The 18163-nt window shown below is 42.7% G+C and overlaps 1 protein-coding gene across 3 annotated transcripts; it reads left to right on the top strand.

Annotated features, from left to right (window-relative positions):
- The first annotated feature begins 825 nt into the window (after positions 1 to 825).
- rnf216 (ring finger protein 216) lies at positions 826 to 17861 on the top strand. Of its 3 annotated transcripts, none has more exons than XM_077558530.1 (17): positions 826 to 1029; positions 1729 to 1860; positions 3451 to 3584; positions 5243 to 6412; positions 7322 to 7398; positions 7651 to 7759; positions 8041 to 8202; positions 9359 to 9470; positions 9587 to 9720; positions 9800 to 9850; positions 10017 to 10154; positions 11271 to 11419; positions 12248 to 12326; positions 15625 to 15722; positions 16569 to 16791; positions 16939 to 17008; positions 17086 to 17861. In XM_077558530.1, the coding sequence occupies exons 2-17, from the start codon at positions 1794 to 1796 to the stop codon at positions 17460 to 17462; spliced, it is 3150 nt and encodes a 1049-aa protein (XP_077414656.1). In that variant the 5' UTR covers positions 826 to 1029; positions 1729 to 1793; the 3' UTR covers positions 17463 to 17861. The 3 variants fall into 3 exon arrangements, with proteins under 3 accessions (XP_077414656.1, XP_077414655.1, XP_077414657.1); XM_077558529.1 differs by lacking the exon at positions 826 to 1029 and adding an exon at positions 1044 to 1118; XM_077558531.1 differs by lacking the exon at positions 826 to 1029 and adding an exon at positions 1124 to 1149.
- Positions 17862 to 18163: the final 302 nt, after the last annotated feature.

Consider the following 18163-nt stretch of genomic DNA (forward strand, 5'->3'; position numbering starts at 1 on the left):
AAAGGTTGCACAAACCAGAACTAGCTAGAAGCTGAGTTTCATCTGTGGTGCGTTTGGCAGAAGCAGAGACAGCAGGTCTAAACACTGAACTGATAAAATCCGTATACAAAATTTATTAATTTATTTACATATTTGCATAGCTTTACTTATTGATCATCAGTGATTGATGACTTTCAGTCGGATTTGAAATTCACATAACGGTCTCCTCAAGAGGGGGCGCATGTTCTGTGCTCTTATTCTTGTGCAATGTTTCATATTATTTAAATAAAATTCAAACCATTCATGTAAGGTGAAGTATTTCCCTCCTTTCCAGGGCAAACCTCCACGCCTCTATCTTCTCCTCCACCTGTTCCCTGCTCTCACAACAGATCACAATGTCATCCGCAAACATCATAGTCCATGGAGTTCCTTTCTAACCTCGTCTGTCATCCTGTCCATTACCAATAGCGAACAAGAAGGGGCTCAGATCTGATCCCTGATGTAGTCCCACCTCCACTTTGAACTCCTCCGTCACACCTCACCACTGTCTTACGGTCCTCATACATGACCTGCACCATTTGAACATACTTCTCTGCCACTCCAGACTTCCGCATACAAAAGCACAGTTCCTCTCTGGGCACCCTTAATATAAACTTTCTCACTTTCTCTTCTTTTTTGCATGAAACCATACTGCTGCTTACAAACGTTCACCTCAACTCGTGATCCTCTGCGAGTTTCTGTTAATAGCAATGTTCAATAAAGTTGTAAAAAATTCAAATTAAGGTATTTCCGCATTAAACCACGCCTCCCCATTCACTTTGACACGATCGTTGTCACTTTTGGTCAATTATTAGATTTATTGTCGTTACTTAATACAATTTTGGATTATGAAAGCAAGGTTTTGATCGATCCACTTTTCACCGAACTGTGTCCGTTATAGAATGAGAGGGTCTTAAAATGCTCAAAGGTAGTCGCATTATTCCTTTTCGGGGTAAAACTCCATTGAGGACTACATTTCCCTGGACGCCATGACTACTGTCACCAGGCTTTGTACGTATAACGTCACTCACTTCCCAGATGCTCTTGTTTTGGCTGGTTGTTTGGCTTTTCCGCAATCTATCTCGTCTACAAATAAAACGGTTTGTACTGGCATTGCAGCAAGAAGCGGCGGTATTGTCTTGTTCTGTTATCTTTCTTCCTAGCACGTTGATCTTATATTGTATGTACGTGGTTTGAGACATTGTTGTGGACACTAATTTAGAAGTCCACAAACTACTTAACCTACTGGCTAGCTCGCTAGCTAGCCGAGCTCTTTAACGTTAGCTTAGCGTGGTTATTTCCGCTCTTCAAATTTGCGCGGAAATAATCGATTGCTTTTCTTCATGTTTACGTTTTACGGCGGCTTCCTATATGCACGGAAGCCATTATTCTGTTGGCGCTAATGTCAAAATGAACTTGATTTAATATGACAGTTTTTGCCGCTAGACGTCGTTCATAGCTTTGATCATCATTTCCGTTAGAACATAACATACAGACACAGACAGGTTTGAAAACTTTAGTCTGGTTAGTCTTTGTCTTTTAACTCAACGTCCCAGGCTCGATGAGCGACGTTGCTGGTGTTCTGATCTCAATAGCTTACTTTTAATCAACACTCGTCAAGCTCGGAGTTGTGTGTCTTAAGTGACGCCAATCTAAATTCCCTCATGATTCACTTTATTTAATGTACTTTAACTGGTTTGTGTGTTCTAGATGGTGTAAATCAAGCAGCGACTGCGTACAACTGAAGTTAGGGGGCTGTGGAGTTGTGTATCATCATGGCAGATGGATGCAGTGATGACGATGTTATTCACCTGGCAAGCTTCAACATTCACCGAAGCCAAGGTAACTAGGCCCAAAATACATTAGTGGGTCATCAAGTTACAAACTTAATTGTTTCAGTGAGCCTGTTTGTAACATGAAACGTTCATAAATCGATGTACGTAATATGTATATAACACCACCAAGTTAAAGAGTCTTCTTCCATAATAGAGAAAATCGAATTCAAGTGTTTCTTATGTCTGTTTTCTTTTCTAGTTCATTGGTAGATTTTGGCATACCAATTCAGGAAAGCTTGTCTTTATATTTAAAAAAAATAATAATAATTCAATGGCATGTCACATTGTCATTTAGAAGATTCATTCACTACAAATTTCTTTAGATTATATTGATAGATTGCCTCGTTCACACGATAACCCTTCTCATTTTTCTAATAACAATCAAAACAGCAGATCATACGTAACTTGGTTGCAAAATGCAGGAGGTAGAGCACAGATCTTTCAGCTCATGTATGACAAGCGCTTCCAATAACACTTCCTTTCAGTTTCCCGTTTCTTTGCAGCCATTCTGACTGTTTTACGCTTTCTTTTCATGTTTGACGGTCTGTCAACACGGCACCTGCTTCCATTTTCATTCAACGCAGCCAGTTCTAGCATGGGATTGTGTGAATACATTGTACGTAGGTGGAATTGAAATAACATACACGCTCTAAATAGATTCTTTTTTTTTTCTGCTTTGTCTCGATCTTTCAGGCAGCCATTTAATAGTTCAATTGAGAATATACAGTCTTCTTGTAGTTACTGTTAGCACAATATAGAGAGCATTAAAGATATAAAGATCAGGTACAAATTACCTCAGAATTTTTTAATTGCCTCTCCAGGATGTTGTCTAACAATGTTGTGAGGGAGCTGTCCACCCTCCCTCACTGAAAAGGTATGATTAGAGCACTCACATAGAGCCGTGCCCATGTGAATGCAGGCTAGGTGCACCTCATTCCCCCAGATTGAACTCATTGGACTGTCCCTAGTGGGAAGGGGAACTCTTTTTTTTTTTTTTTCTTCTTCTTCTTCTTTTTTTTGTGAGGCAATGTTTATTTGACATTTGTTAACGTGATTTGTAAGAACATAACTTGACTGTATTTCTACATGTATGTATTTTTTCCGGTTGTGTAGTTATGTTTGTAATTTTTTTATGAATTGGCAAGGTCACCCTTCAGTTGAGGTTGGTGGTTAACGCCACCACTTCTAAGGAGGGTTTCACAAATATGTTAGAGCAGTGGTGTCAAAGTCCGGTCCTCGAGGGCCTGAGTCCTGCATGTTTTAGAGGCATCCCACGTTCAACACAGCTGATTCATATTTAGGCTCATCGGCAAGCTCTGCTGGAGCCTGATAATGATCCTGATCATTGGGTCAGGTGTGTGGGGTAGAGAAACTTCGAAAACATGCAGGACTCAGGCCCTCGAGGGCCGGACTCTGACGTCTGTGAGTTAGCGAGATATATGTGTGTGTTATATGTGGGGGATTCACTGCTGGACATGGCACAGGTGAATAAAGAAGAAGTGAAGTGTTCGCAAATCTGGTTCCATCTCGTTTGTTGATCACCGACTCAGAGGTCGGAACAACAACAAAAATCTTACAAATGTCAATATTTGTTTAGGCTCCAGTGCCCGTCAGAGGGAGCTGATCACCATTTCTGATGATTCTGATGATGAGACTGTGACTTTGGTGTCCCACAGTCCTGTTTTAGTTCCAGATGATGATGCTGATGAAGATGATGTGAGCATACTAGAGGTGAGGAACAATTCTTTGTACAAGGGGAACTAAACCCAAGAGGTCAAAACTTCGTTATATTTTAAATGTGCATATCTTCTTAACCAGCTACTTTTTACTTTTTTTTAAAAAAAAAAAAATCGACAAAGTTATTTATTCTAAATTGTAGGGTTAAAACACTGCTCTCTATCTTTGGGTTTCTGCCTATGGGGGCCGCCATTTTTCGGTCTAATGTCTCAATTCTGGGTTCCATTTCTGTATTTTAGTCATACATAAAGCGTACCGCATTATAGGGTGCATGCATGCAGGGCCTATGTGATTTGTTTTCCATGTTTCTCTCCACTAACACACCTGATTCATGATCAGGATCGGTATCAGGCTTCTGCAAAGCTTGCTGATGAGCTGATCATTAGATTCAGCTGCGCTGAAGGAGGGAAACATGGAAAACAGGCATTTTTGATTGACTGTTAAACCAATACCAAAACAAAGTAATGGCAATAATAATAGTAAGTCTTCTTCATCAAAATTACACCATAGCCTATTAGCCGCCTTCACGTTAGCTTTTTGCATACAAAAGTTACATTCCATTTTGTATGAAGTTGTTGTAGAGAGCTTTGAAGTCTCCTTTAGAATAGATAAGGTGGCCGGGGTGATAGATGTTGCGATTGTAAAGGGAAGTCTTCTTTTAGTTTTATTTCTTGCAGGCTGCAGAGACTGGACTACTTATTTGGAAATCCAGGTCCAGAAAGTAAAAACCCTGCCACAGATTGGCTTTAGCCACAGTGGCTTCTATTCAGCTTGTCAGGTAAACAAGCTTGTCCCAACCTGATGAGTAGAAGCACCAGTGGCTAAAGTCTAACTATTTCAAGGTTTCTACTTTCTGGACCTGGATTCCCGAATCCTGTTTACACGTACAGCAGTTAGCATAGCACAGTGTGGGACATTCTGAATTTGCACACATCTTATAAAAACAGAAGGAAGCATTTGAAGAGGCTTTTCATAATGTGTTCAAATGTTTAGCCATTTAGAGGAGGACCTCAGAATCTCATAATTCTGCTGCTTTTGTTACGATGACGGAATGATTCTGACGAGGACAGCAACAGGACTTTATAGTGGTATTGACCTCCTTAGAAATGTATTGGTCAGTAATACAGTTGCTGTTCCACATTATCCAGATGTGCATTCAAAAGTTTAGAAAAGGTCAAATTATGTTCACCTGTAAATGGTATAGTGCATTTTAGGATCTGAAATTTTGCCCAAAAGCTGAATATCTCCTACATTTTGTGGGTAGTGCTTATTATAGGCGCATCACCGTCCTTTCATGAACAAAATAATTAGTTGTGGCAGAGATGCATCTTCATGAAATATTTGTCAAAGTTGACTTAAGTGTTTTATTGGAAAGAGGCTATTATGTAAAGAGAAAGGTGTTTTAAGCCACATTTTCGCCAATAGTGTTGTGTGACATCATAAGATGCATATAGATAGTTTTTTTCCCCCACTTTCATCAGCCTTTATTTTTTTACTTTGTCCTTTTGTCTCTCGTTCATTCTATTGTAGGTACAATCTTTTCTATTTGCTACTTTGACTAGTAACCCAGCAAAAGGATGTTTAAACTGTCACCGACAATGACATGTATATATTGTCTTCTTTCTTTTTTTTTTGCAATCTCTTTGTCCTAGCCACAAGCACCTGCACGCAGACATTTAATACGGCCGGCGGCCAAGTGGAGTGGGGCCTCGCAAAACCTTACTACAAACGGTTCAAATTCTGGGGCTTCTAAGAGAGACCCAAGTGCCCCCTCTACCTCCCGAGATGCTAGTGCACACTCGTCTGCAGTCAGCACATCCATACTCGCGCAGCCAAAAGCTGGGACGCCACAAGAGATAAAGGTGGAGGCCAGAGTTGATTCTTTGTCTCAAACCCAACCTACCTCCGGACTCGCTGAAGCTGTCACACTTGGTGCAAAGCACCTTCAGCCTGGCACATCTGGACTGGCTGGCTCCACGGGACATTTAGTAGCTAGGCCACAGCCAAGCACTTCTCACAGTGTTGCTTCAAAGACGCTTTCTGCCACGACATCTCAAGAAAGGGCGCAAGAAAGTGTCAGCGTGCAAGACAATCCTCAGGCGAGGACTTCATCTGCAGAGCCACAGCCTAAAGCAAGCACATCTACACAACTTCACCCTAGCAGCTCATCGAAAACAGTAGCCCAACTTCTCCAGGAGAAGAAGTTGAACCCCGTCATCATTCCCCAACAACCCGCCATTCGAGCCTTCGCGTTGATCATGCAGCGTCAGCAACAGGAGAAGCCCCAGACCACAAGCCAGCCTGTTTTTCAGACCATGAGCGGCAATCTTATTCAGATTGAACCCCAACCTCTAGCCCAGGCTCCGGCCCAGGCTCCCACCCAGGCCCCCCAGGCCCGTCAAGTGGCACCTGGAATACAGTCTGCAGTGCTCATAGCCGCGGCCCCTCAGAGGCTGGGACCTCCGGAGGCGGGCCACCAGATCATGCTCGGGAGCCAGGCAGCCGGGAACGCTGGTCTCAATCCCCAGCCGCAGGGTGGCGCCTCGGGTGCATTTCCACAAACCCACATCAACGCCAATTTAAACCATCCTGCTCAGCCAGCTCCAGCTCCTGCAGCTTTGGTGCCCCACAACAGGATAGACATGCATCAGATTCTGGATCTCGGCCCCAACCCGGAAAGGGTCAACCCAGTCCCCGGTCTAGTCGCGTTCCCGCCTGTTGCTGAGGACATTCCCAGAATAGAGGATGCAAGGCCTGGTCCTTCTGAGCCACGAGAGAGGTTGGAGCGGCAGGACCACATCAGAACCCTCATTACTGGTGTCGTAAGTTATAATGTGCACCTCTTTCAATTCAATTCAAAAAATGTGTTTCATTCTTTGAAAGAAAAAGAAATGAAAGGGGACAGAAAGGTGAAAAACTTGCATCTGTCCCTAATCAACACATACACAAAATAAAATGTAAAAAAGTCAACACAAAACAAATGACAGAAAACAGTCAAGAAGTTTTCTGAGTAACAATTAAACAAAAATAATTAAATTACCCTGTGCTAACTATGTTTATCCATAAATTGTGCTTTTATACATTTAAAAAAAAATGCAAACGAGCTGAGATGATTTTGTTTTATAATCCAGATTGTTACACAGACTGACACCTTGTGTTGAAATACATCGATCTTTTTGTTTTGTTTTGTTCTGTATTCACCTCTTTGTCGTTTTCTCTCAAAGGGGAAGTCAACAAACAAAACATTTCTTGACAATATGTTCTATACAGTCCCACTAGTGTAAATACAGTATTTTGGTTCATATTGTGTTAGTGGAATATGAGTTAAACAGCAAAATACAGCCATTTTTATCAATATCAAAAGGCGGCCATTTTACCACTTGCTGTCAAATAAATGCTGCTCAGCTCTCAGGTAACAACCAATCACAGCTCATCTTCAGAAAACAGGTGAGCGGTGATTGGCCATTGCCTGAGCCCTGAGCAACTGTGATGTCATCTTCAGTCGACAGCAAGTGACAAAATGGCCACCCCCCTAAGATGAATTAAAAACAGCTGGATTAAAAACAGCTGGATTTTGATGCATAATTCATATTGATATTAATCCGAATGTCATGTTTAGACTGGTGAGGTCACATATAACATATTATTGTCAAGAAATGTTTTCAGATTCACTTCCCCCGAGTTCCAATGTATGATCTGGCCTAAATTTTGTTTGTTCTTGCTCTCTCAAGTTGGATCTCTTCCCAAATGTCCAAGAAGCCTATGTAGCACACCTGATCCAGACAAATAATGTGAAAGACCTAAATGTGTAAGATTTTTTTGAACTCTCTTTTTGAAGTGATTTGCCACTCTGTTATGTCAGAACACAATTTAGTGAATGCATTTGTCAAGGAATTTGGACTCATTCGACTGTCAACAATAAACATGTTTGGCGATTTATTGTAATTCACAGCACAAGTACTGCGAGTGAATGATCTGTCTTTTGTGGGAGATCATCATTGCACCCAACTAATAAGTTCACAGTCATGTTTACATGCACCTTCCCTCTGCTGTTTTCAAGTATCTGTAACCTGCTGTTGGAGAACCCCGAATATCCAAAGACAGAAGCTGCTGCAGCCACAGCAGCGCCCACCAGCATCTTACTGGAGTCTGGAGACAGTAACACAGAGGTAACCAACCACCTTGGAAGCAAGTAAAGAAAACTGCAACATGATGTCGAAAAAGGCGACATGAACGTTTGTATGCAAGTAATTGGCTCTCTGGGCGGTCTTGCCTATCCGGTCCAAGTGTGAAATGAATCCATGAGACAAGGCCACACGGACAAAACAGGCTCATTTCACTATGGCAAGAAATACTGTGTGTAAAATATGCTATGCTGTTTAAACACTTGGGGGAACGGTTTTGAATTGTTACCCCCAAAAAATCCAACTTCCTTGCATATCTATTTCAGGTAACTGAGGATCTGTTTGATTACGCCAAGCTGGGGCCAATAGGTCCGGAGACGGTGACGCAAGCTGCAGACTTGCTTATGGCCGATTTCAGGATGATCAGCTGTCAGGACATCAAATGGGCCCTCAATGCACTGAAAGGACACTATGCAATCACACGCAAGGTGCTTATTGTCTCCCACCCCGCCCGATTTTTATATATATAGACGCTCCCCAACTTACGAACGAGTTACGTTCCGAGCGATCGTTCGTAAGGTGAATTTGTTCGTAAGTTGCTTCAGTGCTATATTTTGTATTATAATTTATGTTTAAAGAGAATACGTACAGTACTGTACTACGTATGTTAGAGAGAGAGAGCGAGAGACACACACAGTATGTACATGTACGTAATAAGATAAATAAAATGAAGTTTAACTTACTTTTGGAAGATGTACTCGATGCTTAAGGATTTGATGGAGGAGGAGGAAGAGGAGGATTTTATATCATGAGAGGTTCTTCGTCGTCGCTGGAATGGGCTTCAAAAGTTACTTCCTCCTCCGTAACTTCAATGTAGGAAGAAGTTGAGGGTCGCGGAGAAGAAGATGAGGGTTGATGAGTATCTTCCTTGGAGGATTTACTAGAAACTGGCCGAAAGAAGCGATCTAACGACGATTGCACAGTTTTCTTATTTTTTCATCATAAATGATGCGGTAGCACTGTATGGCATCATTCAATTGATTTGCAACCTTTGTGCAACGTTCAATATTTGGGTCTTGCTGCTCGAAGAGTGCGATGGCTTTATCTATGAGCGACAGGCGTTTCTTCTTCTTCCTCCTCCTCGACACGTTGCTGAGCCTCCAATGCTGGGTGAGCTCTCACAGCGCCAAGCGTCGGTATTAGCGGCGGAAAGAAGCACTACAGTACTCGGAAAAAGGTGCGCAATACAAAATCGAACTTACAGCATCAATTTCCGAACATTTTTTGACATGCGCGCATGCGCGCAGACATGTTTGTATGTACCGTTGTTCGTAACTCGAATGTTTGTAAGTAGGGGAGCGTCTATATATTTCCCCCCCAAATTTTTTTTTAAAGACTTAACATCAAGTCTAATTCAACCAAAAGCCACAAGGTTGAATGTTTTGTTTTTGTCAAGGAATTGCAACAAAAAGGCGATTTGATGCCAGGTGGACTCACAAAAGCAAGTTTTATAAACTAAGCTCAAAGTTCTGTTTGTGTAAATGTATATGATATTCTGTTTTTACCAACTTTTAGGTAGACGTATTCTAATGGGGAATGTATGTTTTGTGTACAATGAGTGGTCTCTCGATTTTATTCTCTTAGGCCTTATTTGAAGCTCTGAAGAAGTTTCAAGAATCAGGCGACCCCTCAGGAAAGCGACGACGAAGCAGAATGTCTACTGAACGCTGCTACATCGATTTCCATTTTGAGCATGGTGAGGGGAAGAAAAAAAACCTGGTGTACTTGTGCGGATGTTTGTGTATGTTAATTGATTTCAAACCCTAGAATAAGTGTTCATTCATCTAGCAACTTTGCCTGTCTGCGCTGCAGGTCAGCTCATGATTGACAAGAGGATGTATCTTTTGGAGAAAGGCCGACGCTACTGCAGGACGTACTGCAGATTGGAGGCTTCGTTACAAAAAGAGCTTACCTTCTTTCAACAGAAGGCCAAGGAATGGGCAGAGGTACTCTTATTTTTGTCCCATGTACTTACACTTTGCTTCAAGTGTGATTCAAGATGTTTCTTTGCTGTTGTCTTTCCAGCATGAGGACTTCCTCCTGGCGCTGCAAGTCAATGAAGATGAATATAAGAAAGTAGGGTTTATTCCGTGCTCTATAAAACAAGATGTCATTTTCTACCTTCATGCCTACTTAAAATGATGAAGCATTTTTCCTGATTATTTTTGAAAATGCTTTTGACCTGACCTGTGACTTTGTAGTTTGATCACCATCAAGTTCCATTTACCATTTTGTTGTCCAGGATGGTCAGCTGATTGAGTGTGGCTGTTGCTACGGAGAGTTTGCCTTTGAGAAAATGACGCAGTGTTCGGACGGCCATTTGTTCTGTAAAGAGTGCCTGGTCAAATATGCTCAAGAGGCAGTTTTTGGCTCCGGAAAGGTACGTCCTGGATGCCAATAAGCAATAGTTGGAAAGTCAACAGTGCCAAAAGATACTACAGCAAGTCTCAATAGAATTCAAACTTAAACTGAACTAAATAAGGGCCCATCCATTTCATTCATCTTTTTTCGTTTGTTTGAGTGAAATGGTTTCTACCATAGTATTTCTGCTGGACACTAAAAACAAGGTTTCAGCATTTGTCATCTGTAAAATCAATGAGTAGGGCTATGATGATGTAGGAATTTTAATGGCTGGCTGGCTGGCTGGCTACTAGGGGTGTGCCCAAAAATCGTTTCTCATCAGAATTGCGATTCTCATTTAGTACGAATCAGAATCTATTTTAAATGTCCCCAAATCAATTTTATTTAAATTGTTTTATACTGTCTACCCTTTGTTTGTGTGTGCCTTTATTGGGAGAGCTGTTTATGTTGTACCCGATCTGGCCACTGAGGGGCAGTGTGGTTCCACGCGGTCTGAAACACTGTTGAGTTGTAACCACATTAGCGAGTAGAAGGAAAAAGTCACGATCAAGTTATTCCAATAAAAGTTGTTTTTTTGCAGCGTGGAGCCGTTCTTTTGAGTGATAAAAGTGCCGCGAGTAGAGTGCTAGTTAGCATTAGCCAGTCGGACTGGAGTAGATCATTACGATTCCTTAAATTCTTTAAATTGAAGCAAAAATCATTGCCAATCGAAAATCGATTCTGAATCTAATCGCGCGCCCAAAAATCGGAATCGAATCGTGAGCCATTCAAAGATTCCCACCCCTACTGGCTACTGCTTCTTAAGGAAAACATTTGATTTCCCCAAACTAGGTCCTTTTAAATACATTTAATCCTTATAGTGGGTGGTCTTAACCATGCCATAGTTGTCTAATTATGTCAAACCAATGACAGTAAAACTACTAATAGTAATTTTTTTTCTCTCATTTTTTGAGTGTAGATTGTAGACACGATTCTCTCATATTCCTCCTTTGATGTCAAACCAAAATTCCCAAATGTTTTTCGGCCTTTAGCAAAAATCAATACATTTGTTTAACCACTGTTCTAATACTTTTTGATGTCCGTGTATATACATTGTCTGAAGTTACTCAAAACTACTTTGTGTACGTGTATGCAGTCACAGCTGAGCTGCATGGAGGCGGGCTGCCTTTGCTCGTACCCAGTCTGTGAACTGGAAAAGGTCCTACCAGAAAACATCCTTTGCAAATACTACGAGAGGCAGGCGGAAGAGGCCATTGCTGCCACCTGCGCGGATGAACTAGTAAGGTAAGAATGAATTAAGTGTGCGTGCGTGCGTCTCTTGTAGTTCCACGTTAATGGGCTTTTGCTCCCGAGCAGGTTGCAATGGCAATACTGCGTACGGGTAGTGTGGAATATACAGAGCAATACTTACCAATATAACCAACCGTGCAGTGTTGCTGTAAATGATTAGACATATTAGTGTGTACTTTGGGGTTTGGCCTTTAAGCTAGACATCTACCAATCACGCCAATTGATCACTTTGACTTTGTTTTGTTGATAACCCTCAATAACGTTTTGAGCAGATAACTGACAGTTACCGCTTTATTTCACTGAAGCAAGTCTGAGGGGTGCCAAATTTGACAGTTTCATCAGCTATGAAACGATGATTTGTCCTGATTTTAATTTACAAATTTCAGGAGAGTGCTTTTGATGGCAGTGTCATTATTGTTGTCTCTATTTCTGTACAACAATCATATTGTGAATAGTTTTTCCTTATTTAGTTGTATATAGTTTTAATATATAAATGACAACACCCCCAACAGATGTTTTATAAAAGTTTTCTTGTTAGAATCAATATTTTTATGGATTAGTGATTGGCAGCAGGAATCCAGTCAAAAATCTTGTTGACTGAAAAATGAATACATATATATTGAATTACATGGCATTAATAAATATTAAGTATTTATTTCCAATATGGCAGTAACACTGAATGTCACTAACATGGATTCAAATGAGTAATCTTTCAAGTTGGATTCAATGTGTGTCTGTACTGAATTATGTTGCTCATTTTTTGGGGATTGAATGTGATTTGAACATGAACATTAACATCGTCACTTTCACCCGTTCCCCCAGGTGTCCCTTCTGCAACTTCCCAGCCTTGCTGGACAAAGATATGTCCCTTTTTAGCTGTCCCAATCCTCGCTGCCGGAAGGTCAGTCCTGCGTTTGCTTGATTTGAAAAAACGATTTTTGAACTATCAGATGACAAAAGGGTGAATTACATTCTATAGGAGAGGAATGATTGAGAGAGAGTTAACTCTTTGAATGCCAGACGTTTTCAGAAAGGGGATGCCGTGGGTGCCAGCCGATTTAAGCATTTTTGACTGATCTTTCAAGGTCCACAGAAAATTATGTGTTTGGACTATGGAAACACACATACGACCAAATGAAAGATTGGACTCATCTTTCATCAGAAAAAAAGTTTGTTTCTACCTTATTCCGTTTTTCAGTAATCAACAATAGAAAATGGTTAGTTTCACCTCTGTTTTGAAACAAACGTCTTTTAACGTCTTTGGCACTCCTCCATAGAATTTTACGAAACGTTATTTAACGTTTTTGGCAGTCAAAGAGTTAAGTAGGAGACAACACCAATGAATGTTTTGTTCAATTGTGACCAAATGTAATGACAGTGGGTTGTCCAACAAGAATCATTGAGGGTGCAGAGGTCAACCAAAGTGTGAGCGCAAGGATTGATGGGGACCAAATGGTTCCATCTGGAGAGGTCGCCGCCTCTTATCACTGCCTCCTCCCAGAGTCTTGAGGAATGCGGGCGGGTGGAGTGCAGTGCAATTCACTCTGTAAATCACCTTTATCAGGATGAGCGCCCCCACGTATCAACTGCAATCTTTTTTCCTTTTTTTTTTGTGTGCGCATGCAATACTCCTACCGTTCTTTTCTTCCTCTTCTTTTTACGCCAACCCAAGAAGCTGAGTGAGTGGAGATAGTTTCTTTTTCTTTTTGAGCCCCCTGGATGTAGACGATCCTACATTCCTACACACGCAGTCTGGCCTGCTTAGTCGCTTCGCAATGTATTTGACATTTATATGAAATTTGACAATTCTATTGCCACTTAACTCTTTGACTGCCAGACGTTTTCAGAAAAGGGATGCCGTGGGTGCCAGCCGATTTAAGCATTTTGACTGATCTTTCAAGGTCCACAGAAAATTATGTGTTTGGACTATGGAAGCACACATACTACCAAATGAAAGATTGGACTCTCATCTTTTATCAGAAAAAAAAGTTTGTTTCTACCTTATTCCGTTTTTCAGTAATCAACAATAGAAAATGGTTAGTTTCCCCTCTGTTTTGAAACAAACGTCTTTGGCACTCCTCCCTAGGATTTTACTAAACGTTATTTAACGTTTTTGGCAGTCAAAGAGTTAACGGGGAGTTGAAGCTTCAGTTTTGCAAGTTAGTTGCTTTACCTGTTCAACATGTGATTTTGTTGTTAAAAGCAAGCCTTGGATCTTTACGGCAGCACAGTGAGAATGCAGCCCTCTGCTCAAGCGAGGATATTTGTGAGCTGTTAAAAAGCTGTTCAAAAAGTTGACAGCTTAAAGCAGCAAGGGCCATACAGAAATTTCCCAGAACATTTTTTTTTTCTGTTTGGAAATGCAAATCTGCCATACAATAATATGTTTTGTTTCCTACATGTGTAGTAGCCGTGACAGAGACCATGTTTTGTATGTTCTCCCCTGTTGTGCTTGCCTGTTCTCCAGCTTCCTCATTCCCATGTTAGGTTTACTAAAGACTCTTGTTGTGTCCATCGGTGTGAATGTGAATTGTTTTTTAATTGACAACCGATTGCCAGGCGACCAGTCCAGAGTGTACCCCAAAATCACATGGTTTTATGATTCAGATCACCCCGAGACAAGCAGTATAGAAAATGTATGGATGAAAAAAGACTGTGTGCTTATTTATTCTCATGCAATTCCACTTTTGAAGCTGTAGGTGGAGCCCTTTACTCTTCGAGAAGAGTGTGTGCTCATTGCACAGCTGCACATTGTTTAAGCACAGGCACACGCCCAAGATCCCTTACCGGGGAGTAATATCTTAATATGCAACAGCTGAAAATGCTAGCTGGCTATTATACTTAAAAAAAATATATATATATATATATATATATATATATATATATATGTATTCTCTTTGGAGCAGATAGGCTTAAAAAGGGTGACTTTTTGCACAACCCCCATATGTGAATTAATTAGACTTCTGTTATGAAAGTTGGTGCTTTTCTTTGTTGAGTATAATGTATTTATTTAGCTGCTTTTCACTGAGTAACTGCCAAGCAGCCTGGTGATCTGCATAGGCCTGTGACCAGGGCGGGGCCTTATTATGTAATTTACACAGTTCCACGAGCCTGCCCACGGTTTTCCCTCCCCGCTCTCCGCACCCCTCCGCCTTGTTTCCCATTGGCCGAGAGCACTTCCTCCTCCGTTTGAAATGTGGTTCACATCAAGTTTGACCCGCATTCCCCTCCCCTCCTTCCCCGCCCTCAGCCGCTCTCCCCTAATGTATTCCACATGTGCTCATGAGCACATGTGAACAAGCTTGTTCCTGGCCCGCATTGGATTTCTCCATGGCAAATGTAGGCCAGTGGAAAATTGTCTTTGTCTGACAACTGCTGCACATTTGCTGCTTTAATGCAATAATGTCGCTGCGCGTCATCAATAAAGCGCCTGGTATCATGACGCGATGCAGACCCCACCCCCGTCAGAACCTCTGCAATAGGCCTCGCACCACCTTATAAGGTCATGTGCAGACAAAAGAGTGACAGAAGTGGAGGAAGAGAGGAAAGGCACGCTATGAATGAAGAAGTGGAGAACCCCCGGGGGGATGGCGTGTCATGGCAAGTCAGCGCAGGACAGACGGATGCTTGCGAAGCGGCTCAAGCTGAGGCTCGAAGGAACGGACGTGGGCCGCATTGTAAAATGTGGTCTTCGCTACTGCATGCGTGTTAACCGTTAAGCAGCCATGCTTCCTGGTGAAGATTGGGGAACAGTAGGGGGCGATGGTTGACCACACTCGCACCCCTCTTTGTTAGCCACACTTTTCATGACAGTCCATTTCTGCATCTTTTTCATGCTTTCTGTATTGAACACATCATCTTAAAATCCTGCTTTTTTTTCCCCCCTTGTCCTCCATCTGACCTCTGCCGAACGAACACCCGCACGCAATGTCAGATGAGCCAAATATCGACGACGCATGGATTAGCATTAGCCGAGCGATGCTGTACATGTTGTCGCCAAAGCTCAAAGGATGGATTTTCAGTTTCTAGGCAACCAGGCTCTTGGTAAAAGGGCAAATCTCGCCGCCCCACGCCTGCGAGATGCAGGGCCACACCTCGCTGCGTCTGCAGTGCAGGCCGATATTGTTCTCTGCTTTGAGTCCAAATGAGTAAACATGCCCGTTTCAAATGTGACCATTTTTCTTTTTCTTGGCGTGTAGGAAAGCTGTCGAAAATGCCACGTGCAATGGAAGCAGCATGTGGGGAAGACGTGCGAGCAAGTCCTGGAGAAAGATGAGATTCGCATGAGGGTGCTCATGTAAGTGGAAACACAACAAAACAAAAACAAAAAAACTCTCCAGTCTCTTTATAATCCTCCATCCTTTCCTGTCTACACGCCAAAGAGGATGCTAGGTAAATTGCTCCGTTTCCCGGACAACGCTACGGGAAGCAAAGTGGCCGGCTGCTTCCCGTGGGCCCGCTTAGGCAGTACTTCCTGTTTTGAGCCATTGAGCAGATCTTCCGATTTCCTGGTCGTGACAGAGACAGGAAGTGTCCTGGTGGAAAGATCAGTGGATCAAATTGATATGAAGTACTAGACTACACTACACTACGACTTAGAAATGTTTTTAAAAGAAAATTGCTATGTTTAAAAGAACCGTTGACAGTTTGTTTGAAAGTTACAAAAATGTCTTCCAAAATTCTGGACATATGTCACGCCGTTTTAATAGACTTACTTGGCCTCCTTTCAACAAAGCTGAGAGAATGATCAAGTAGCCCCGCCCACTCTTAGGTACAGTACAGCAGATGTCCAAAACAGCTTGTTCACACTTTCAGAAACGGATAGAGTTTATATTTATTTGCCACTCCAGAGACCCAACTATTTGCATACGAGCAATTAAAATGTCAGTCGCTTAACCACAAGAAGAAACAAAATAGGTTATAAAAGCAGCAGAATTTGTGGGTCAAAGGTCAACCTCTTCCCATTGTTGGGATAATAAAATAGCTTCAGCCTACTCTTGCGAAATGTGAAATTGAAAGCAGCCCATTGACATTCGGCCTCAGCCATCGGTCTTAAACATGCCAAGGGATCGCAACTCGGATTGGGATCATCTCGTCGCGTTTTTTCTTTTTAACACTCTTGTGTCGTTTTTGTGCTCGTCAGTGAGGAGCGGATGACGGCCGCCCGTGTGAGGAAGTGCGTCAAGTGCGGCATGGGCCTGGTCAAGTCTGAGGGCTGCAACCGCATGTCGTGCCGCTGCGGCGGCTTCATGTGCTACCTGTGCCGAGAGGCCATCACCGGCTACAACCACTTCTGCCAGCACGCCCGCTCGCCAGGCGCTCCCTGCCGCCACTGCCGCAAGTGTTCCCTCTGGACCGATCCCACGGTACACAAGTGACAACCCTAACTCAACGATATACAGTATAACAAAAATGTTCTGTTTAGGAGCCATTTGTTTTCATTTGAGAGGAGACAACGGACAAATGTGGCTAACTCGCTAATGTTGCCTGCGTGTCTTGGCGTGTTTCTGCAGCTAGATGACGAGCGAAACATTCAGGCCATCCAGAAGGAGGGAGAAGTGGAGCTCAATAAGAAGTTTGCAGGTGAGTTTCTCGGTGATGTGAAAGGGTCGACCGAGACCCTTGGACACTAACCCCCCCCCCCCCCCCTTTTGGTTCAGATCAATCGGGAAAGAGAGTGGGCCCGCCCCCAGAGGCTGTCCAAGAGATCAAACGTCCTCGTGTGGGTCCTCCCCCCGAAAATGCTCCTCCCCCGGTTCCCCGTCATCCCCAAGCGGTGCAGGCTCCCCTCTTCGTGCCCCCTCGCGCCCATTACCCTCCCGCCGTACTCCAAGGCCAGATGTACATGATAAACCCGTTGCCGCCAGCTCCCTACGTGCCCCCACTGCCAAACCTGCTCCCTTTGAACAACAACGACAACCACCACCACCATCACCACCACAACAATCTGCACGGCGACCAGCACCCTCTAAACATGAACATGATTGACATGCCCATGCACTACGGGCCCGCCCACCACTACTTCAGGCATTTATAACACACACACAGGAATTAATTCACTGTCAGCTACATCGCACGCACGCACGCATACACCCTCACTACAGATCAAGGTCATGTTTTCAGAATGTCCTAGTGTTTAAAAAAAAAAAAACATTTTCTCAGTTCGCCCGTTTGCTGCCAGCCTTCATCTGATGTCAGTTATTGGCCTGCTACATTTGTATAGACACACAAACACACACACTTGGCCTTCTCACACTTGTTTTCCACATCTGTTCAGTTTAGAAAAATAATAATTCTGAAAGCATTGCTATATTTCAAGTTTGTATAAAGAAAAAAATTTATGACAAGAAAAACAGTTGAGCATTCCTGTCTACACGTCTGGCAAAACGTGTGGGAAGCTGTTTGGTTTTCTAATAAAGTTTTCTGTTCATTTTTTTGTGCTTGTCAAACTTGTTTTTGATTCCGTGGCCCACTGCTTAGCATGACCACCTCTCACTTCCGGGGTCGTGGCTTTCAGTCTGTTTGCAAGTTCTTCCAAAGCGCGTGTGTATTTTCTTCAGCGTCCTCCCACATCCTAAGAAGCAACCCTAAAGCTCTCCCAAAATTTGAGAGGTCTGCGCAAAATTTCTCGACCTAATAACACTCCTCATCAACCCATTATCATTAGCAGGCCTCATTTCTGCTGCATTTAACCAGAAGTCACTGTTAAAAGGGGGGGGGGGAAGTCAACCCCAAAAT

The sequence above is a fragment of the Vanacampus margaritifer genome, chromosome 2 (assembly GCF_051991255.1).
Source record: "Vanacampus margaritifer isolate UIUO_Vmar chromosome 2, RoL_Vmar_1.0, whole genome shotgun sequence".
Lineage (NCBI taxonomy): Eukaryota > Metazoa > Chordata > Actinopteri > Syngnathiformes > Syngnathidae > Vanacampus > Vanacampus margaritifer.